The sequence below is a fragment of the Eubalaena glacialis genome, chromosome X, assembly GCF_028564815.1.
Source record: "Eubalaena glacialis isolate mEubGla1 chromosome X, mEubGla1.1.hap2.+ XY, whole genome shotgun sequence".
In the NCBI taxonomy this organism is placed as follows: domain Eukaryota; kingdom Metazoa; phylum Chordata; class Mammalia; order Artiodactyla; family Balaenidae; genus Eubalaena; species Eubalaena glacialis.
Genome location: NC_083736.1, coordinates 125,986,318 through 126,010,382, shown reverse-complemented (window position 1 = coordinate 126,010,382; position 24,065 = coordinate 125,986,318). Strand labels below are relative to the sequence as shown.

Sequence of the window (24,065 nt, the reverse complement as noted above, 5' to 3'; positions counted from 1 at the left end):
GTATAGCTGATTCACTTTGTTATACAGCAGAAACTAACACACCATTGTAAACCAATTATACTCCAATAAAGATATTTTAAAAAAAGAGTAAAATTTGATGATTTGACATACATATACACTGTGAAATAATCAACACAATCAAGCTAATTAACATATCCATCACCTCACATAGTTATCCTTTTTTGTGTCTGTGGTGAGAACATTTAGCATTTACTTCTTAGCAAATTTCGGGTATACAATATAATATGCAACAGGAATTTTAAACAATATACCTGCCTTGGGTCCAGAAGGGAGCCTTTTCTTTCCATGCTGGCTTGGATCCCAGGATTTAAGCTTTTGTATATTATGAGCTATTATCACACAGACTTAAATAAGGGGGAAAATCAGCTCTGTTTGAATGGATTCTTAGACTATGTTCTTAACACATGGTATTAGTAGAAGAAATACCATTTAAAATTTCTTATTACTCTTAAACTGAAAAAAAGCTTACCAATTTTTACATATTTACTATTTCAGAAGGCAACAGGGAGCTTTTATAGGCGCTGAGGAAACTGACTTGGAGCACACCAGCGCTATGGTGGAAGTCGGTGAGGCCATCGCGTCAGTTCGGGCAGAAGCAAATACAGGTATGTGTAATGCTCATCCGAAGGGAGAATTCATGGCTGTGCAAATTGTTTCCTCCCGTTGTTAATTTGAGAAATCTACCCATCTATTCACTTTATATGGAGAAAACAAAGTTAACCCATTTTTAGAAGGCTCTTCTGTCTTGTGCATATGCAAGATACTCGGCTGAGCAGAGGTTGTCAAAGTGTGGTCCGTGGACCAGTAGCATCGGCATCACCTGGGGACTTGTTAAGAAGGCAAATGCTCTGGCTCCATCCCAGAGCTTCTGAATCAAAAACTCTGGGAGTGAGACCCAGCCAGCTGTAAGGTAACAAGTTCTCCATGTGATTCTTTCTGGCACCTTCTCAAGTTTGGGAGCCCCTCCTGCATAGGATACAGAGGTGAATAAAACACATCCTGCATCAAGGGATGCACACTTGCTTGACTCACCGTAAGTTTAATGAATAGAGAAGAGTCATTTACAGCTCAGGAATATTTCTTTTTATTTTGCAAATTGGGTCATTTAAAGGGATTTAAAACAATTTGTTTAATTTAACGAACATAACAGCCTGTGTGCCAGGAACTGTGCAGTACTCTGGGCATACAGTCTAACTGAGATACACTCAGCTGCCATCCCCGCGAAGCTAGGAGAGTAGAAAGATAATGCAACAAGCAATGAAAATTCAATTTGATAGTGTGATAACAGGGAAGGCGCTTCAGAAGCACCTGCAAGGGTCACCTCAACAACTCTGGGATCAACAGCATAGACTTCCCTGAAGAAATGCCTAACGGGGTGCCTGATACTCAATGCTTAAATATGATGGTCCTTAATCTGGAAGACTTCTCTACTAGCTGAGGAGAAACAAGGAACAACAGCCTTGCTCAGCTTCAGTTCTCCATTTACAGGTCACTTCCCTCAGGTCATCTATACTGTGGCCCCCTGAGCCATCAGGAGAGAGCCTAGTACCGCTGCCTTCATTTGACAGATGAGGAAACCAAGTCAGAGAAAGTTAACATGGCTCTTCCAAGGTTACATGAATAGTTTAGTGTGGCCAAGATGAAATGCTGTCATTTCTCTGCCTACATCAGATTGCTTCATCCATACCAGTTCAATGCATTTTATTAATTAAGCATCTCTTACAGGCAGGTTCTTATGAGACACACAATGTGTAACACATGGTTCCTGCCTAATAAAAGAGATACGACAAGTCCGAAATAACAGTATTACCAGGTAGAATGTTATAAGTGCTATTTAAGTGGGACCAAGAAGAATGCTATAGAAAGAATTTTTGGAAGAGATAATTTTCTATAAGAAGGGATAAATGTTCTCTGGAATGTTATTTAACTTATTATTATCTGTAATAACTCCCACCAACCCCAACATGAAACCATCCTAAAAAGTAAAAGAAGTGTAGATATTCTAGGCCCTTTCTGAAATATCAGAAATTCTAAACTAGTACAACCTAATTGGAGGTTTTATTACAAAAGATATTATTCTTGGACCATTGAAGGGTATGGCCTTGATTATTACACTTCATTTTACTTCTCTTCTTGTGGTGGACCAGTAACTGCCACCCTCCATGTTTTTCTTACAGTTTGGACTGAGATGTCATCACCTGCAGAAATCTCTGATGAGCCTGAGGAATGGTCCAGTAACTATTTCTACTCTTCTTATGATGACAATGAAGAAGAAAGGCCTCTAATGGTTAGTAATGACATATTAAGATAAATAAAAACCCTTCAAGCAATTTTATTAATGAAATAGGTGAGGCACATAGGGGCAATCCTTTGTCAGTATCCTTGAGGTCACGTGGTCATTTCCACAGTCAAAAGATTTGAAACAAGTCTTACTGTGAACATTCAGTAAGCACTTTTATCTCTGTGAGAACTTGTTTGAGCTATACATGGAGCTCCTAGTGAAGTTGATGAGACAGTCAATCATTCCAAGTCCCATATCGTGACCAATTTTATCTTTAATTGAGCTTCACCACTCTGTTTTCAATCTGGGCATGTGAGATAAAATCAGAGCACAAAGGAGGTTCAGATATACTTAGAAATCAGTTTAGATTCCAGATTAGAAAATATAGGAAATAAACATTACACATTAAAAACTATTTAATACCATCTGGGGAATATATTTTAGTGGGCTGTCAAAAAACATGCTAATGCTACAGATCTCAGCATATCAGAGCAAGAGGGCACCCCATGAAAGTAAAGGTTGCTTTAGGGTAAAAGTAAGTGTTTTATAGAAGAACTAGTTTGCAGTGTTGTTAGGATCCTGGTGGATTATTACAGGGGAGTTAGGACTGTTTAGGATAAATCTCCAATTTTCTGAAGTCACCAGGGTGGAGGTGGGAATGATGCTTTGTAGTGGACTGTTCCTTGGTGCTTTTCAGAGGAATAAATTCAGTTTGGCAGTTCTGGTGTTGGGGTAAGGGAGTAATGGCATGGAGAATCCCAAAGCTGCATCGATGCTGGAATGCTTTCTTTAAAAAAGCAACAGAATATTCTTTCCACTAATAATACAGTGACCATAATTCATATTTGTATGGTCGTTTACAGTTTTCAAAGTGATTTCACACTGAATATTCATAGTCTTAGTGAGGCTTTATTCCCTCCAACTGGCGGAGGAGGAGACCGAGGCTCAGAGCTGGTAAGAGATTTGTCCAGCGTTCGTTGTCTAGACTGGCAGTGCTCAAACGTTTTAATGAATTTACATTTTTGAAACCAAAAAAATCTAGTGAGAAGAGTGGCATTTAAAATATTTTTGCAGCCTAAAAAATAAAAAAATAAGGGACTTCCCTGGCGGGCCGGTGGTTGGGACTCTGTGCTTCCACTGCAGGGGGCATGGGTTCGACCCCTGGTCAGGGAACTGGTATCCCGCAAGCTGCGCAGTGCAGCCAATAAAAATAATAATAATAAATGAAATATTTTTGCAAATCTCTTTAACATCTGGCTTCAGAAAAGACAGCTGGATTCTCATATCTGCGTTTGCATTCAATCTGTTGTGCTATCACATTCGGTGGCCTCTTGAAAACTCCCCTGTAGACTTGTGAGAGGATGAGAGTGAAAAAGGCAAATAATATATTTAGCTTTGACCCTTACAGACCCTTGGAACTCCCAAGGGTCAGCCTCCCAAACTTTGAGAATTGCTGATTTAGACGAATAAATAAAAAGAACTTCATTTCCTGAAGTAACATTATCTGAGGACGGGAGGGGTCGCTGTTCAGATGTGAGCAGTAAGTCAAGGGAAGCCAGTTGGGATTTCAATGTTTGCTGTAAATGATGCTCTATGAAGGGATTGTCAAGAACCGAGAAAGCCTTCAGTAAGCATTTTTCCGGCTATGGTGTCAGAAAATAAAGCCAATATACAAAATTGATTAATGCTTTCATCATAGGGGATGGGAATGTAGAAAAACCTACTAGCTCTCCTCTCTTCTCCCAAGAATTCCCTGAGTTGTGCTACTAAGGAAAACATACAAGGGACAATATAGTGCATTCCATACCCCCTCAATTAAATAACCCCCAACCTAAAGCAAAACAGGTTGGAATGAGCTGATCTTTTAGCCTCGCTTTATCAAGTCAAAAACAAGAAATAATGGGTGCTGCTTCCCTTGTAGAGGCCCGTGTCGGAGATGGCTGTCCTATTTTAATGAAGCTACTCTGTTAAATGGCAAGTAGCTCTTTCCTGCCTGCTCCTCGGCCCATTTGATAAAAATACTGCTCAAAAGACGTTCAGCCCGAGTGATGTGGATAATGTTTTCAGGTTAATTCCTTTGGACGTGCAAAGAATCAACACCACATAATTATTTCTTTCCTTTTATTTTAAAAAAGTTTTAATTATGGTACTCCTACTCTTTAAAATCATATATTCAATGTGTAAGATACTGTGCTGGAAAAATTCTCATCTCAGAATACATTTGGACTTGAAGATTACTATTTCTTCTCTGTCTACCTTGTAACCAAATGCAATCAGTGTGCCTTGAATTATTTAGCTTATTAATGAATCAAGTTAAAATTATAGCTGCAAAAAGATTAAGGCCAAGTAAAGCACAACATTATGGTTTAATATGCTTTTATTGGACTCAGCTTTTGTGCCCATTATTTTTACCTGTGCAAAACGATAACAAAGCACAGGAATCCTTTTGGGGGCGTTAGTAAATCTTTGTTCAGGGCCATTGCCTTTTTTATGTGCCAAGATAATTATTTTTAATGAGAGTAGTTTACAAATAACAGTATTTAAAAATTATTTTCATGCTTGTTTTTTTTTCTGGATTTATGTTTATTTTTCATGTAACTTAAATCAGTTGTGCTCTGTTATTTTCTGTGTAGTTCATGCTGTAATTCTCTTTTTGCAAATAAAAGTGAATTCTTCAGGTTAAATAAACACGTCCTGCTTTTTTTTTGCCATCACAAACTGCTCTATGTTTGTTTGTTCCTGCAAAGCTGCTGCAGCTAACCACATTTACCATTGCAGTAAAGAATGAAGTCTGTACGTCACAGAACAGGCAGTTATGCAAGTAGTTTTGCATTCAAATTTGTAATGTCATTTTTCAAAACAACCTTACAGTCTCCAGGCAAATATAAAGCCCTAGCAGATTGCAGGAAGAGAGGCTCAGAAGACCTCCTGATTAGAAATGGGGATGTCATTCAGCTTCTCCATGAGGATGCTGAGGGTCAATGGTAGGTGAATTCTCCATGACTATGTTGACCTCCGCCTGGGGCACACGGATATCTAATCAAATGTTCTGCTTTACTTGTATCTTTGTTATACGGTCTCAAGAAGCAGAAATAACACATTTCTTATCAGTGTTTCATTTTCATTGCTTCAGCCATGCCTATATAGCTCACTGAAAGGAATGTTAACCTTTGGTGAGTGAAAAATGCTTTGAAAGAATGAAATGCTATGAGTCTGCATGCTCTTTTGTGGTTTACCTTTGGCTCAGATGTTTCAGCTGATACATCAGGCTTTGTAATGGCTACAGATCACATTACATTAGGTCCTTTAAGTCATTCATTAATTCATCACATGTTTAATGAATGCCCACTATGTGCCAGGGACCATGTTCGCTACTTTACAACATAGCCACACTTTGCTTTATCAGTTCGAATACTGACTTTTTAGTCTTATCATTCTATCCTCATGCATTTGACTTTATGCAGCACTGATTGCAAAGATGCTTCTGCCAGATATGCTGTTTAATTATAGAGAACCCAAAGCAAGAAGGAAATATTATTTGGAAGAGGACTGAATGAAACTTACATAAAGCTTTTGGAAATTTTATGTGAAATAATTCTGCCTTCATTGTGTCAATAACTTTAACTGAATTGCTACATTGACTGTGTACTCTGACCCTAAAGGGGGAAGTGCTGGTGAAATTAATGATGGATCATTAACATAATAACCATTTTTGCTAGTGAGCTAAGTCTTTTGTAGATTACTCAAAGGACTCAAGCACAGTGTCATGAAGGTCTTTGAATACGTGCAATAGTTTGTGAAAATCTGAGCTTTAATGCAATGTATATGTTAATTTTATTACCTTATATTACCATTATTGGCTACTAATTAGTTTATTATTTAGGTTGGTGAAAAATCTAAACAGAAGAAAAGAAGATCTGATTCCAGGGAACAGTTTGCAGGGGTTTTTTGTTTGTTTTTTTTAAAATTAATTTATTTATTTTTGGCTGCGTTGGGTCTTTGTTGGTGCGCGCAGGCTTTCTCTGGTTGCGGTGAGCGGGGGCTACTCTGTTGTGGTGCGTGGGCTTCTCATTGCGGTGGCTTTTCTTGTTGTGGAGCACGGGCTCTAGGTGCCTGGGCTTCAGGAGTTGTGGCTCACGGGCTCTGGAGCGCAGGCTCAGTAGTTGTGGCACACGGGCTTAGTTGCTCCGCGGCATGTGGGATCTTCCCAGACCGGGGATCGAACCCATGTCCCTTTCATTGGCAGGTGGATTCTTAACCACTGCGCCACCAGGGAAGCCCCAGTTTGCAGGTTTTAATCGGTGACTATAGGTTTCGGAATGCCAAAGTTACAGGTATAATATGAACTTGACTGTATGCTATTTGTTTAAAGGCTAAAAATTTTAAAGCTCCACCAAATATGTAATTGGCATAGGGTAAGAACCTCTCTGCACTTAGAAATAGAGCTGCAAGCATATTATGTTAGCTAGGATTTAATTTTTTCCCTTAATAGTTTTAAATTAATGAATAGAGATGTTTTAAACATGTTAACTTTTCTCTACAAGGTTGATAGGTTTGAAAGAAAGTTTCATGTACAGTGCTGTCTTATAAGAGATCCTTCAGAACTAAATACTGATGATATGATTTTAAGGAACCAGCCTTACTGTCCAAGGGTGCTTCACCAGTGTGTTTTTACTCAGTTCTAAGAGCATGCTATTTCCTTATGGTAGGTTTCTGCTACACGTTTGTGCGTGCGCACGCTCACGCACACACACACACACACACACACACACACACACACACATACACCCTGTGTCTGTGCCCAAGACTTAATGTGTGAAGATATTACGAAGAAATGAGAATGTTCCTTTCTATTAACCCAAGCATTAGTACATGAAATTTCTGTATACAAACCAGTATTCTTATAAATTTTTCACCTGATACTGAGCTATCTATAAAAAGGCAGCACAAAAACAACAACAACAACAGATTTGTTTGTGAACAAGATTATTATTATTATATGTACATATTTCCTTTGAATTCCTAGTTTTGGACTTGTATTTGAATTCTAGGTGATGTTACCTTGTGTTTAAATGAATCTAATAGGCCAGGAGTAACTTACTTGGTTCTAAATTTCATTTATGACATGAAACAAAATCTAAGGGTGATAGGGCTCAATATAAATATTGGGTCACATGGGAATCCCCAAAATAGAGTCACTTTTTGTTTGTGTTTTTGTTTGTTTGTTTCCCTAAATCTGGGCCACCTTTCAAAGGTTTTTTTTTTTTTTGATAATTATTGAATTACTGAATTATTTAGACAATTAGTAATCAGAAGAGTCTGATAGGCCAACCTGAACCAGTTGGCATTTATTCAAAATCGACACCCAACAACTGCAGAATACACCATTATTTTTAAGTATACATGGAACATTCACCAAGATAGATCATACGTTGGATCACAAAAGAAATAATAAATTTCAGAAGACAGGAATCATATAAAGTCTCAAAAGATATTATATTAGAAATAGATTATCCCTAAATATTTGGATATTAAATAATACACATCTAAACAACACATGGGACGAAGAGGAAATCACAAGAGTAATTATAATTATTTAAAATTGGATGAAAATGAAATGTGACATATCAAAATTTGGGGATGCAGCTCAAGAGGGAAGGAAATGTAGGGAATTGTATAGCTTTAAATTAAGTACTTGTATTACATGCTTCAAAAGTCAGTATAATTTGCCATATTAACATAATGAAGGGGAAAACTATGTAATCATTTCAGTAGATACAGAAAAGCACTTGACAAAACTCCATACTCATTCATGATAACAACTTTCACCACACTAGGAATAAAGGGAATAATGTGTGCTTGTGAAAAATCACAGTTAACCTCATTCTTAATGATGAAATATTGGAAGCTTTTGCCCCTAAGGTTGGGAATAAGCCAAGGATATTCATTCTCACCATTTCTATTTAACATTATATTGGAAGTCCTAGCCAGTGCCATAACTCAAGATAAAGAGATAAGGAACCAAAATATTAGAAAAGAGACAATGCTATCATGCTTAGCAGATCATTTGTATGTATGAAACCATTGGGAATCTATACACAAAAAGACCCTATTAGAAGTAATAAGTGAATTTTATAAGGCCATGGTATATAAAATAATTATATAAAAATAAATTGTAATTCTATATCCTAGCAACAAAGAATTGGAAAAAAAAGAAATAAAAAATACCATTTACATTAGTAATATAAAATATAAAATAAATAGGAATAAATCTAACAACAGATGTCTAGGGCTTCTATACTGCCAACCACAAATAATTGCTGGGGTATATTTAAGATAACCTACTAAAAGGAGAGATATACCATATTCGGGGATTGGAAATCTCATTGTTAAGAAATCCATTGTCCCCAAATTGACAGTTAATGAAGTCAAAATCTCAGCAAGGCCTTTTGGAAGAAAAAATAAAGACAACTATATTCTAAAATGTATATGAAAGGCAAAAAAACCTAGAACAGAGGAATCTCAGAAATCTCGAGGATTTACATACCTGATTTCAAAACCTACTAAAAGGCTACAGTAATGAATACAGTGTGGTATTGGTTTAAGTATAGAAAAATAGAGTTCAAAAATAGACCTACAGGGACTTCCCTGGTGGCGCAGTGGTTAAGAATCCGGCTGCCAATGCAGGGGACACGGGTTCGATCCCTGGTCCGGGAAGATCCCATGTGCCGCGGAGCAACTAAGCCCGTGCGCCACAGCTACTGAGCCTGCGCTCTAGAGCCCGTGAGCCACAACTACTGAGCCCACACGCCACAACTACTGAAGCCCACGCACCTAAAGCCCGTGCTCCACAACAAGAGAAGCCCCCCGCAATGAGAAGCCCACGCACCATAACAAAGAGTAGCCCCCGCTCGCGGCAACTAGAGAAAGCCAGCGCGCAGCAATGAAGACCCAACACAGCCAAAGACAAATAAGTACAATAAATTTTTAAAAGAATTAAAAAAAAATAGACCCACATATATATAACTGATTAATGTTTAATCAAGGTGTCAAGTCAACTGAATGGGGAAAGGAAGGTTGTTTTAGCAAATTGTGCAGGAGCAACTGGGTATCCACATTAAAAAAAAAATGAACCTCCATCCCTACACCTCACTCCATACACAAAAATTAATTTCAGTTGCATCATAGACCTAAACATAAAAGCTAGAATCATAAAGCTTCTAAAAGCACAGGACAATATCTTCATGCCTTCGAGCAGTTAACCATTTCTTTCTTGTTAATTATACAGGGCAGAGAAAGTACTAACCATAAAAGAAGAGTATCAGACAAACACAAAGAAACATTGCACATGCTTAATTGAGCACTTTACACTTTAAAAATGTATATGTGTTCGAATAAGGTGAAATCTAAGATAGTGACATTTTGAACACTTTCAAAAGCCAGATAGTTGTAATGAATCATATATTCCCCTCAAATTAACTGATTCCATCTTACACATTAAAGAGTTAAGTTTGAAAATAAATATGGCCAGCTTTCTGCCAACTGCTTTATGCTTATTTAAGTGGTTAATATGAGAGAGAGACAAAGAAACACATGAGTCACTTAAAATACGTGCTCGAAGAGCTGTGTAAATTAAATATATAAATCATTTTTTAATGAAGCATATTTTATAAACCAATAAAGCCATGAAATAAGAGTGCAGTGTATATACTAGAAAATAATGGCCTTTCTTGTACTCAGGTCTCCAAAATTCAAAATTGAAAACACCAAGTGCATTCATCTAACTTCCATATAATATTAGCATTTGTATTCAACATTAGGAACACGCAGTAGATTTTCCATAACTTTTATCATCATCATTTTAAATACAGAGCCAGATGTCCTCGTAGTTAATTCAGGACAAAGTTAATTACATTCAATTTTAGCTAACAGTAATGCAGGACATGTAAAATTACATATATGATTAGTTTTAATTTGAAATGATTCCATTACTGTAACTAATCACAGTAGATTTAGGGCATATTACCACCTTTTAAAAAGTGCATGGCAAAACAACTTAAATCTGCTTTGGGCTTGTGCTTATTTTTCAGGCAGTGAAGGGCTTACTATACATTTGTTAACATACATACACTTTATTTGGAAAAAATAACATTATTCTTTTCATTTTTATTTTCTGCCATCAGTACACTTTTTCAATATCCTTTTCTTTTTTGCAGTGTCATCAGGAGAGTTAAGTGTAATGGATTGATATACCATCAGCATTTAAAGCATGTATTACTCTCTTGGTATGACATGCTACTAGATAAGGTGACAAGGTCCCATAGTTCCCATAGTTCCCTGTTCTCTAGAAAGTTCTGACTTCGGAAGTTTTAAAAATATACATTACTTTCAAATAACATGGATTTATGACAGATCGAATTGACAAATTAGTACTTGGTAGATTTTGGTTGAATGCTATATCAAGTGGTCTTGATTGAGATCTGTTCCTCATATTACATTGCATAGAGCAAAATAGTATAATGTGGCCTACAAAAATATATTGTACTGTGTGTCAATTAATGGATTAGGAAATGAAAGTTGATCGCATATGCAACTGTCAACAGCACTTAGGTTTCAAAATATGTATTAGAGTATCTTATTTGAAATCTGGCAAATGGAATGTAAAGGTCTCTCCATTAATTATGTGCTTAACATGTTTCATCTATATGCACACAGCATAATTCATACAATATTCGGGAAATCTGGTTTTAGGAGATGTGAATTCTGTTTATTTTGCTTCTAGTGAAGTTATGCCGTTCATGAAATAAGATGCCTTTAATAAATCACTGTGTAACAGAATAACGACTTTCAAATTAAAATAAACAACCAAAAGACATCACCTTTGAATTTACGATGGACCTTTTGAATCCTCACATTTAGTGTTAGAAGTCATAGCACAGACATTTTTGGCCTTAAAAGTCACGAGTATTAACATCATTCTTCATTATTTTGTAGATGCTGCTCTGAGTAACACAAGGAAACTAAGTTCCCCTTGAATTAAAGGAGAATGAATAGACTTTAAAAAATAAGAGATTTCCTTTGGAGGTATGAACTAGATTACAGTTCTTAAAAGTGCTACAGATAAACAGCACAAGAGTCAGGATGATCCTATGCTACCCATGACATTCACAGAACTTCCTCAGGACTGAGGTGGACTTCGTCATTCACAGTTTGTCTCATTCTTGCAAGAAGCCATCTTCACACCTTCCATCCCCCCGGGTGAAAAGTGCAGTGTTATTTTGTTTCCAAGTAGGGTTTTTCATGGCATGCATTCCGATTCCATCTAAACAAAACAGAAAAAAATCCAAAGAGAGAAAAGAGATAATCAGAGGTTTTAAACCCCTTTGGTAATTGATAGTGTATGTTATTATTTAATTTTGTTAACTATGTGACTATAATGTACCAAAGGGATACGTTCTGAAGGACCTCTTTTTGCACTTGGACTGGTATTTAGGGTTGTCAGAGCTGTCTTAATGGTTCTAAAAAGACCCAAAGCTAAAAATCCTGCAGTTAGGATGTGTTGAAGTTTACACTTTATGCGTTGAAATTTAGATACATTACAGCTTTAAGTTAAATATTCATATTTACACAAGAGGTGTTCCTATAACAAAGCTCTGCTTTCCAGTGTCTTTACTTGCTTTTGAATTTTCTAGAAAAATCTATCCTAGTGCAGGTTTTCTTAAGTTATATTGTGTTTCTTCCTGTGGTTTTTCTTTGATAATATATGTATAAATGTCCTTCTTTTAAATATGTGAACAGCGAGATCACTTGTTTTAAAGCACAGGCCCAGTTGTTGCATGCAGTGTTGAACTTAGGCTTGGCGTATTTTATATTATGGGCCACTGAAGACAATGGTTTGAAATTGCTGCCTTTTGAATCATGGATCGTGAGTTTTACTATCAAATTGGCATATTAGGTGCATGGATTTTGATGATTGGTTTTACAAAAAACAACACAATAACTATATAATACATAAATTATCTTTTAAGTAGGTTTGTGTATAATGTCAAATCATAGTTTATTTCAGTGGTATCATTAGATGTAACCATTTATATGACAAACCAATTGTATTTTATTCAAAGTTACCTGTAAATTATAAATCTTCTAATGTCAAATTGCTGGAATTTGTGATGGTTGATTTATAACTGACTCATGAAAATGTCCATATGTTTGATATTTCAATTAATGCTTCTGCAACAATAACAACAACAACAAAATGATATTAAAATACATTTCTTTTGTGTGCTGACCCTGTGGTTAGAAGACAGAATTAGGAGATAAAATCTTTGAATAATGATGCCCCTCTGCACAAGGCATTTTATTTTCATGGTATTAAACTAGGGATTTTAATCATTTAAGAAAGTACTGAGTTCTATATATTCAAACATACAGTGTAGTCTTTTAATGTTTTAATCACTGTACAATGAATGCTATATTTGTACATGTATTTGTATACGTAAGTGCACTGTATTAATATTTTCGGGTTTATAAATGTGTGTTACTATGAAACATAGCAGCAATTTCCCTTTAAGTCTTCAAATTTTAATTACGTTATAAATGTACTTAAAAAGTAAATGTACTTGCATTAATTCCACATTAAAAATATCCAACCTTAAACTCACTCATATATTTTTTTCGGTTTAGTATAGTATCATTGAAAACTCCTTTCCTTTTTTTTTTTTATTGAAGTATAGTTCATTTACAATGCTGTGTTAATTACTGCTGTACAACAAAGTGATTCAGTTATACATATATATATTCTTTTTTATATATAATACATATTCTTTTCCATTATGGTTTATCACAGGATACTGAATACAGTTCTCTGTGCTATACAGTAGGACCTTGTTGTTTATCCATCCTATGTATAATAGTTTGCATCTGCTAACCCCAACCTCCCAATCCATCCCTCTCCCACCCCCTCACCCTTGGCAACCACAAGTCTGTTCTCTATGTCCTTGATTCTGTTTCTGTTTCATAGATAGGTTCATTTGTGTCCTATTTTAGATTCCACATATAAGTGATATCATATGATATTTGTCTTGCTCTTTCTGACTTACTTCACTTAGTATGATAATCTCTGGGTCCATTCATGTTGCTGCAAATGGCATTATTTCATTCTTTTTTATGGTTGAGTAGTATTCCATTATATATATGTACCACATCTTCTTTATCCATTCATCTGTCCATGGACATTTAGGTTGTTTCCATGTCTTGGCTGTTGTGAATAGTGCCGCTATGAACATAGGGGTGCATGTATCTTTTTGGATATATGCCCAGGAGTGGGATTGCTGGATCATATGGTAATTCTATTTTTAGTTTTCTGAGGAACCTCCACACTGTTTTCCATAGTGGCTGTACCAATTTATATTCCCACCAACAGTGTAGGAGGATTCCTTTTTCTCCACACCTTCTCCAGCATTTGTTATTTGTAGACTTTTTAATGATGGCCATTCTGACTGGTGTGAGGTGGTACTTCACTGTAGTTTTGATTTGCATTTGTCTAATAATTAGCAATGTTGACCATCTTTTCACGTGCCTATTGGCCATCTGCACTTCTTCTTTGGGGAAATGTCTGTTTAGGTCTTCTGCCCATTTTTGAATGGGTTTGTTTTTTTTTTTTATTGTTGTTGAGTTGTATGAGCTGTTTGTATATGTTGGAAATTAGGCCCTTGTCTGTTGCATCATTTGCAAATATGTTCTCCCAGTCTGTAGGTTGTCTTTTCGTTTTGTTTATGGTTTCCTTTGCTGTGCAAAAGCTTGTAAGTTTGATTAGGTCCCATTTGTTTATTTTTGTTTTTATTTCTATTGCCTTGGGAGACTGACCTAAGAAAACATTGGTACGATTTATGTCAAAGAATGGAAAACTCCTGTCCTTTCATTTATTAGTGATACAGTAAAGACACAGTAAGTATTTTGAGTTAAATGTTTACCTTCAGATTTGTCATACAGTTGTAATAAAGAAAGAGAATGAGCTCGATGATAGACAAAATACAATAGAACAAAGAAAACCCAGAAACAGAGTCTTACATATATTTAATTTGCTGTATTGATGGATGTAGCATTGCATGTGGGGAAATAAGGGACTGTTTAATAAATGATGCTAGGAAATGTAGAAAGAAATGTTTACTTTCAGCCTTGCTTCTCTGAAAGAGACAGAGACACAGAGACACAGAGACACAGAGATCTGACCAGAACTAGGATAAAATGTTTTGCTTAAAAAATTTCTTTACCCAAATTTGTAGGATAGCAGTTTCAGGGGTTAGATAGATAGCCATGTTTATGAGTGGATATTTCCACACACTGAAAAAATCTGCTTCCATGTGATGGAGCCCAAGGAAACCTGGAAAGCATCTAGATACCCACAGTTGTTTTCTGAACCGTTGCTTGCTTTTGCAAAGGGCTCTTAGTTGGGTTTGCCAGACTTAATCTCTTCCACAGCCCATTAGGGAGCTAGAAGTGTGCCTTAATATAGAGGGGGAATCAAAACCTATCAAACTGGTTTGGTTGAATCTTCCATTTCTCAAAAACTCAGATTGTTTCGGATGTCTTAATGAACATCCCATGACAGGATCAACTGTTCCTTTTTTGCCTTTAATTTTATTTTGAGCTTTTTGGAGGAAGCACCATTGGTGAACTACTTAATCAAGCATTTAATCCATCTTCAAGAACTCCTTGAGGACTTCCCTGGTGGTCCAGTGGTTAAGACTCCACACTTCCACTGCAGGGGACATAGGCTCGATCCCTGGTTGGGGAAGTTCCGCATGCTGCGCGGCGACCAAAACATAAAAAAAAGAACTCCTTGAAAATTAAAATGTGTATTCAAGTCTTTATTCCTGTGTTGGCTGAGGAGTAAGTATTATTGTTGACATTTCCAAAATTACACATGAATCTCACAATATAGAGTATGTATTTGTTTTAAAAGCCTCCCCAACTTCTAGGCTACAGTATTCTCTTAAGAAGAGAGAAAGTTTCAGAGTATATATTTGAAAGTGTAAGGGAGTATGAGAAATGCTCCACCTGAAGAGAAATTAGGTCAGTGATTTTGTCTGAGGTTTAGTCAGAAATCAATCCAGTTTCACTTAACAGACTTTCTCTGAGAAAAATGCTTATTATTAGTAGGTATTAGAACACAGGAACGTGCTTCCTGTAGGAGCAGTAGACTCCAGAGTGCTCAGTGAATCAAGTCTCAAGCAATTAATTGTCAAAACAAGTCATTTTTATTACATTTCAGTACACTTCCCCACGTTGATTTGGAATGATCAGTTTGCAGTTGGGCTTATGGGGCCTGCCCAAGGACAGCAAACAAACAAACAAACCAGTGTCACAGACAAAACGTAAACCCTTTATATCGTTCAAAAGGAAATTAATAGAAGTGACAATAGTCTTTTAAAAAAAAGTAATTCCTTTTTAGTTCAAAATGTATTTTCTATATTAAAGCTCATGACACACTCAAGTCTAAAGTCTTCCCTTGTACTTGGTGAGGGACTACCTAATATTTGTTGATCACCTCATTTTCACATGTATGAATTCGCACTTTAAATTCTGAAGAGATAATTTCAGCAAATGTACACCAAATAGGAATAATGTCCATTGAGAACAACTAATGAAGCTGGACTTTGTGAAGATGAATTCCTTAAGGTAAATGAAACTTTCCTTAAGCCCAAACCCAAATAAAATGTAAACTGTTTCAAAGATATGTTTCAGCTAAGTATTTCTGAGATAGACTCACTAACTCAATTACTCCCAAAATAACCAAACAAATAAAACCAGGCTGGAGTGAAAGTCAGAAAGATCTGAAGCATGAAGAGAACTCGATGTGCTGAGAATTATCTAAGTCAATTTTTTTTTTTTATCTCAGTTTGATAGTGAATGTGCTCTTTTACATGGCAAGCTATGAGAACAAATAAAATGTTAGTAACTAAGTGAACTGCAACTTTTCAACCATGACAAAAATGACTTAAAAGGGAAAAATCCTAGTGGATGTTTTGGAATCTAATGTTAGAAGCTAAAGTGGTCTCTTTACTGACCTTGGAGAAGACGTAGAGCTATACCTATACATTTAGAACTAGTTTCAAAATACCTGAATTCAATGCAAAACAGCCATTTTACATGAGTATTAGTAGCTTTAAAATCTGCCTGTATTTCTAAAAATACCAAGTGTTAGAAAAAAATGTGAAGCAAGAACTCTTATACGGTGCTACTGGTGCATAAATTGGTACAACCCTTTGACGAACAATTTGCTAATACCAAATAAAGTTGAAGTGAATACTGTATGGCTTAGCAATTCCACTCCTAAGTGTCTACCCCAGAGAAACACTCAACACATGTGCTCAAGGAGACATATGTGCCAGAATGTTTATAACAGCATTGTTTGGAAGAGTAAAAAATTTGAAGACAACATTAATGACCATGAACAGAAGAATAGATAACTAGATGATGAAATATCATACAATAAAATACTATTTAGAAGTTAAAATGAATGATCTAGGGCTTCACCTATCAACGTCAATGAATCTTGCAAGATAGATGCAAGATGATAGCATCTGTATAGTTTTAAAATGTGCAAAACTCTATACTTTTAATGGATAATTTAGAGTAAAATATGCATATGCTGGATAATGATGAACACCAAATTAAGGATGGTAGCTACCTACCTCTGAAGATGGGGTGGGGGGGAGGGGAGAGACAGAGACAGAGGGAGTTTATGGTATTGAATATTATCCTCTCTATATTTTTATATGTCTGAAACATTTCATGCTGTAAAGAATTCTGCTTACTTTAATTCAGTACTGGAAAAGTGGATTATAACGTCTTGTCCCCTGATGATTGAAGTATAGTGAAAATCTATACCAAACTTACCTTCCATACACCCTTGTGGGATTTTTTTTTTAAATCTTACATGCTAGCTGAAAATAACAGTCAAGGACTCTTTTCTGCAGTCTTCATAAATATCTTAAATTACTATGAACTAACATACCAGCAGAAAACTACCATAGAATAATCCTTCATTGACTTCACAATGTGTGACTGTAAATGTGTTGTATAGGAGAAATATTTGCACTTAAGAAATGTCATGGGACTTCCCTGGCAGTCCAGTGGTTAAGACTCTGTGCTTCCACTGCAAGGGGCACAGGTTCGATCCCTGGTTGGGGAACTAAGATCTGGTATGCTGCGTGACGCAGCCAAAAAAAAAAGAAAAGTTAAAAAAAAAAACTTTTATTTTGCAACAAAATAACTACCTGTTGCCACCTGAGAACAACTTTAAAGGTCTGATTTTTAAATATTTCTAGCTCATGAATATTCTGCTCCTTAAACAGCTTTTATATTTTAATTCACAGTGTATTTAGTGCTCACTCAGCAATAACTGAGTAGCAAGACTGTAAAAATGATGAATTTTTTAAATCAAATAATTAGATTGTGTCAATTGGTATGTTGATAAATGTTGAACAACTGGCTCTCTTAAAAAAAGGTATTTGTAGTATTTGTCAATATCTGTTGTGTAAATACCCCTATCATGGTGGATCTCAAGCTACTGACATGAAGTCACTGAACTGGACGTTGGAAAGAGATGTGCAAAATTCACATTTGTGAGTTGGTATAAGCCAGTTACAGCACATGGCTGATTTTATCTTATGAAACAGACACAGTGCTAGGCCCATAGTAAGTGTTCAGTAAAATTCCTTATTCCTAAAGACACAGACCTACTAGAGAATGGACTTGAGGATATGGGGAGGGGGAGGGGTGAGATGTGACAGGGTGAGAGAGTGTCATGGACATATATACACTACCAAATGTAAAGTAGATAGCTAGTGGGAAGCAGCCGCATAGCACAGGGAGATCAGCTCGGTGCTTTGTGACCACCTAGAGGGGTGGGATAGGGAGGGTGGTAGGGAGGGAGATGCAAGAGGGAAGAGATATGGGAACATATGTATATGTATAACTGATTCACTTTGTTATAAAGCAGAAGCTAACACACCATTGTAAAGCAATTATACTTCAATAAAGATGTTTAAAAAAATAAAAATAAAATAAATAAAAAATTCCTTATTCCTTATGCGCTAAGATTTCCGAATTATAACCCACCATTAGGTAATGTGTAGCTATGCTTTTAGCTGTATCAATTACCCAAATTTACATTTTCTAAAGTAAAAAAGCAGAGATTGTGCTCTCAAGCACAATCATCTAAAAGAGAACATATGGAAGAGAGTGTGGACAATGAAAAATATGGGAGGCATATTGAGAGGAATTAAATCCCTGTGGTGAAGAACAACAGTTTGATTCAGATATAAAACTTTGAAATCCAAATGAAAGCCAAGAGCTGACTATAAAACCAAGGTACAACAATAAAATACCTACCTAAATAAGGATACAAAGCACAGATAAGAGAGGTAAATACGGCTTCTGGAGAACACAAACACAAAAGCAAAAAATGTTAACAGGAGGGGAAAAGGCTAAAACAATGGTCTTATGGGCGATTCTTTTTTACATTTCCTAGAAATTAGTAATGACTCCTCTCATAATCCTTGGAAGGACATGGATGTAGGCATTCTCTCTGTATTTGTCTTTCTTCCTTTCTATGGCATATTTCCTATGTGTTCAGGTTGAATATCTCATTCCTACCCTAGATAACTGTGTTTTGCTCTGAGGTAGTCAGTAATAGCTTGTTTTTCTTCCATTTCATTCACCCATTGGTTTATTCAACAAGCATGCACTGAGTTTCTCAGAGACCTGTTGTATTCTTAATTTGGCTACTTACTTTCAGAGCTGAGTTTTAATATCATGAAAATGCATGTTTATTTTTGTAATATATTCCAAGAGGAAAATAGATTTTTATATATAGATCTTCACTAAAGCATGTCATGTGTAAATCGTGAGACCCCTTAACTTTATGACACCAGCACCTAAGCCGCTACACGGTTATTGATCTGGAGAAGCTATCTACTGCAGCATCTCTTTTTTTTTTTAAACCTTTAAAAAATAGATTAATTAATTAATTGATTGATTTTTGGCTGCGTTGGGTCTTCGTTGCTGCGCGCGGGCTTTCTCTAGCTGCGGCGAGCGGGGGCTACTCTTCGTTGAGGTGCGCAGGCTTCTCATTGCGGTGGCTTCTCTTGTTGTGGAGCACGGGCTCTAGGTGCGCGGGCTTCAGTAGTTGCAGCACGCAGGCTCAGTAGTTGTGGCACGCGGGCCCTAGAGTGCACGGGCTTCAGTAGTTGTGGCTCGTGGGCTCTAGAGCGCAGGCTCAGTAGTTGTGGCGCACAGGCTTAGTTGCTCCGCGGCATGTGGGATCTTCCCGGACCAGGGCTCGAACCCGTGTCGCCTGCATTGGCAGGCGGATTCTTAACCACTGCGCCACCAGGGAAGCCCTGCATGCTGTCACTCTTATACTTCTAGAAATGCTGCAGTAGGGCTTCCCTGGTGGCGCAGTGGTTAAGAATCCACCTGTCAATGCAGGGGACACGGGTTTGAAATACAGAAAATATTCCTATTTCCATCCTTCTCCAATCAAGAGGTAACTCTTGGGGGTAGGGTGGGGGTGGGGTTCGGGGGGCAAAAAAGAGGTCAGTCTCCTTCCAAGGTGAAATGATCTGGCCAGGAGTTCAAAATAGTACTCTCATTCTGTGAGGGGGTCTTGGCTCTCTTCCAGAAGCTGTTGCCTCTTTATCTATAAGAAAGTGTCTGCTTGCTGTTCTTCCCTTCGGATACCTTTATCCATACAAGAGGTTGAGATTAACTCTGGAAATCTCAAGGCAAGCTATAACCCCACGGACACGGTGGAAGAGGTCTGCCTTGAAAGTACTCTTGGAGAAAATGAGTGATCTGTGTATCTGGATCGGTTGGAAAGGGCAGGGGTCCCATAGTCTTTTGCCTGCTGTGACTCCATAGTTTCCAGAACATGATTTTTGTGGTTTTAACCATGAGATTTTTTTCCCCCAAGTTTTAATTTTGTATTAATCCACTGATCCTAGCATTTTTTTTTTAAACCCTGAGGTTTCTAAATGGCATCAGCCTCAGGTTCAAAAAGAGCCCTGATTCCTGAGTGCTTTGCTCAGACAGGCCTGTCAACTGCTGAAGTCTGTTTTCCTGTCACCCAGGGCTGGGCGGCATTGTTAGCATCCCAGATTCGGTGGGCCTTTGAAGCGTTCCTTCAACTCTCAAACAACAGCTTCTGGGGTAGGCTGCTGTCTCGGCGTGCTGCCTATGTTTTACCCTGCGCAGTTGCAATGAATCGAGTTGAAATGTTGCCGGGATGACTGTGTGCCAGATGACACTGATGAACTTGCTCTAGAAGTCAAATGTCACATCTGGAAGGCCCAGTGCTCACAGCTGGGCTAAAAGCCAGACACCAGCACCGCAGGTTCATTCCACACGTGCTGCTCTGAGTCCAGGACTGCGGTTCCAGTTTGCTATTCGGCTGCCACTCTGCCTTCCCCGCTACCTGTTGGTCTTCTTGATTTGGTCACCTGTTTGTCAATTAGAGCATCACTAGTAAGAATTTCAGGCAGTTTTCACTCCCAGGTTTGCTGAAAGGATCGCCACCAATGCAGAATGCCCCAGCGGCCCTAAAAATATAGACAGGGCTCTAATTGAAGGCACTGTACTTTCACAGTGTGGAGTGGGACACCTGAGTTCTAGTCCTGGCTCTTGACATTGTGTTACTTTGGGCTTGGCATTATCTTGGCCTCAATTTCCTCATCTGTTAAATGGGTAGAGGAGTTTGGATGGTGTCGAAGGGCCTTTGCAACTCTGACATTCTTAGATTGGACTGTAAGCCTTCAGAAGTGGTTTAGAAATTATAATTACGCAATTTTGCGAACTGGTCTGTCATGGTACAGGAAAGTTGGGGAGAAAACCTTTCTTTCTGCCTTGGCAGAGAAAATTGGACACTTTGTTCCTGTCAGCATTTAGCAACTAATATTCAAAAGAACCCAAAACAGTCATACTTAAACAGCAAGTTGAAATGACCACACTACGTTAACACACTTTTCTTCACTCAGCAAGAGTTCTGTTTTAATCTGTCACTCCCAATATTGTTGCAGCAGCATATTTCAGCCAATTTAGGTTAAGTAGCTACAGCGATTTTTGAAAGCATTAATGATTCTTATATGGCGACCGCAAATGCTCTAGGTAGAATCTAGCGAGGGCCTGGATCCAAAGCGGCTGGCTCTTAGGTGGGCTTAAAGGCCCCGTATGTTTAGTGGTGGCAACATGCCACACGTGGGTCCTAATGAATCCAGTCATTTTTGAGCTTATGGGGGAAAAGGCTGTGGATTTGAGACTGATGGGCCCAGGAGCTCCTCCCTCTGCCACAGGGAAGACCAATCACAGGAGGTATAAGGCCATGCCCCCATTGCTGCCTTTGTAAGGGGTGGTCTCCATGGCAACAAGGCCAGAGTGGCTCCCTTTTATCAATTGCTGAGCGCTGGGCCTACAGACCTTTCCTCATTCAAATTTGAAGTAATGTGTTTCCTTGCATGAATCGTACCCTCCTTACCCTAAGGCGGACCATTACAGTGTCTCCTCTCTCTCCTTTAGCCAACAATAGCCAAACTGATTTCTTTTGTTTGTTCATGAAACCTCAATCCCAGGCATTATTTTTATTTAAGTATGTCCTCTTCTCCTGATACTCAATACAAGACTAATTCCTACTGTGGGATAAACATGGGTTCAGATTCAGCTAACATTTACTGAGCAACACTGTGTAGTAGTGTAGTAGGCACTGACAAGGCAATTCACATTCATTATTTTAGTTAACTCACAAAATATATAAATGTGCACTTAAATTGTAATGAACACTCTTGGTGTTTGGCATACAGTAATCACTCCTTGAATATTTGTTGAATAAAGGAATGGAAGAACATGAACCCACCGACTATCACAGGGTCAACAAGGGCCTTTGGAGAGCATCCTGCCAAACTCCCTCATTGCACAATGGAGAAATCAAAGCACAAAATGTGGAGTGACTTATCCAAGGCCATATTCACAGCTGTTTAGACTCAATCTTCCCGTGTGGATCCAGACCACTGTCCTCACCAGGACACACACACGCTGCCTCCCATGAAAGCTGGGTGACAGCAGACCATCAAATCTCTGCTGTGTCATATGGCACTTGGACACATTCTTCTGAGTGTCCTGCCGAATGTAGGGTTTGGGAGCTCTCTCTGGGAATGATTCAACAAGAAACACTTTTTGAGAAATTGAAAACTACATTTATTGATACTTATGTTTGAAAGACTAAAGGAAAAAGGGATTAACTAGAGTAACTTGAAAGAAATCAGCAAGTGTGAGGCCTGGCGGAGGGTGAGATGAGGGCAGGAGCAGCAGCAGCTCGGTGGGGTCAAAGTGGTCCAAAACATGATGTTGTCAGTAGTTCCACATGTAATCACATGCAGGGTAAATGATTCACATCACCCAAATTCGTGAAAAGCCAAGGTATGAATCAGAACACCAGTTTAATTCACAAAGGGAAATAGTCTAACAGATCGAAGTATTGATGTGATTGATGTGTTGGTTGGTCAGTAACCCTCTAGAAAATACAATATAGAAGGCCTAATTATAATCAAAAAGTGGCTTGGGGAGCATGAACCAGAAAAAGGGAGTTGGTTGGCTCATTGGAATGAGTGCATCCCTCGTCACTGTGGTGATACACCAGTTGAGGAGGCATGATGCCTATCTTCTCTGGTCTGGGCAACTTCTTCCTTAGCCCTGGACAACACTGGAGACACACCAACAAATTCTTTCTTGAAGACTCTATTAGCTCTAGTTGCAAACTGACTGTTCTGACAGGGGACAAAACACCTGGGTTGATGTCAGCTTTCTAGGTTACAATGACATGCCAGTTTGCCTTCATGGAAGCATGTCTAGTCAAACCTCCATAACAACACAATTAAAGCTCTTAGGAAACTATTCTGGTGGGTCATTCCTTCCATTATGTATGTATTTTAATAATGTGACTGTCTGAGAGGACCTTTTCCTCCAAGTTAAGGCACCTTACTTCATCCCTATGTGATGAAAAGCAAGTCCAAGACCAAACTGAGAGCAAGTCTGGGTTTGATAGGTATATATAATTGTGCACAGCAGTAAATCAGTATCATGCTCCCCTTCCCTCCTTTAATGCCTATGTAAGGAAAAGGGGAGAGAGGGAGAGAGAAAGAGCAAAACTGATTTGGGGATTAGGAGTTGGCAAGGACAAAGGATGCAGGAATAAGGGTACCGAAAAAAAAGTAGTGTTTCCCATGAGTTTTAACCTGTCAGCTGCTCCTGTGTTCTTCCTGCATGAGTGTGGTGCTGGCCTTGTGATGGACTAGACCAAATATCCTGGATACGGATCTAATAAATTTTAACGTTTTGATGGGAGAGGTGAGAAAGATCTGGCACATGGAATGCTGCTAAGGACGGAGAAGCAGGGAGTCGCCCCAGTGGAGAAACATAATGCCTGATGCGCAGGATGAAGAACTTAACTTCACAGTTCTGTCAAGGGCTGGACCTGGAGGAATGGGCACAATTTCCCACCACAGTATATTTCTCTAGTGATTACATTTTCTAATCTACTTATTCTAGTAAAATATGAATTCTAGCTAGACTTCTTCCGGTAAAGAGAAAAAGCAGTATTCCTAGAATGTATATATTCAAATCTAAGGAGATGGGAAAGTGATTAGTTAGTAAAGGACCTTGTCCATGTTCAATCCCAAATATATCAGCCTTGGAAATACATTTTTCT

General features: G+C 37.9%; 1 protein-coding gene across 5 annotated transcripts in view; it reads left to right on the top strand.

The window, feature by feature from the left end:
* MCF2 (MCF.2 cell line derived transforming sequence) overlaps window positions 1-4,284 on the top strand; it is a 64,162-nt gene extending 59,878 nt beyond the window's left edge. For 3 of the 5 annotated variants that reach the window (XM_061179504.1, XM_061179503.1, XM_061179505.1), the window contains 3 exons: window positions 517-626; window positions 2,199-2,308; window positions 4,224-4,256. In XM_061179504.1, coding sequence (XP_061035487.1) covers window positions 517-626; window positions 2,199-2,308; window positions 4,224-4,256 — 253 coding nt within the window. Of the gene's footprint in view, window positions 1-516; window positions 627-2,198; window positions 2,309-4,223 lie in introns of all 5 variants that reach the window. The other 2 variants (XM_061179507.1, XM_061179506.1) reach the window with 1 other exon arrangement.
* The last annotated feature ends 19,781 nt before the right edge of the window (window positions 4,285-24,065 follow it).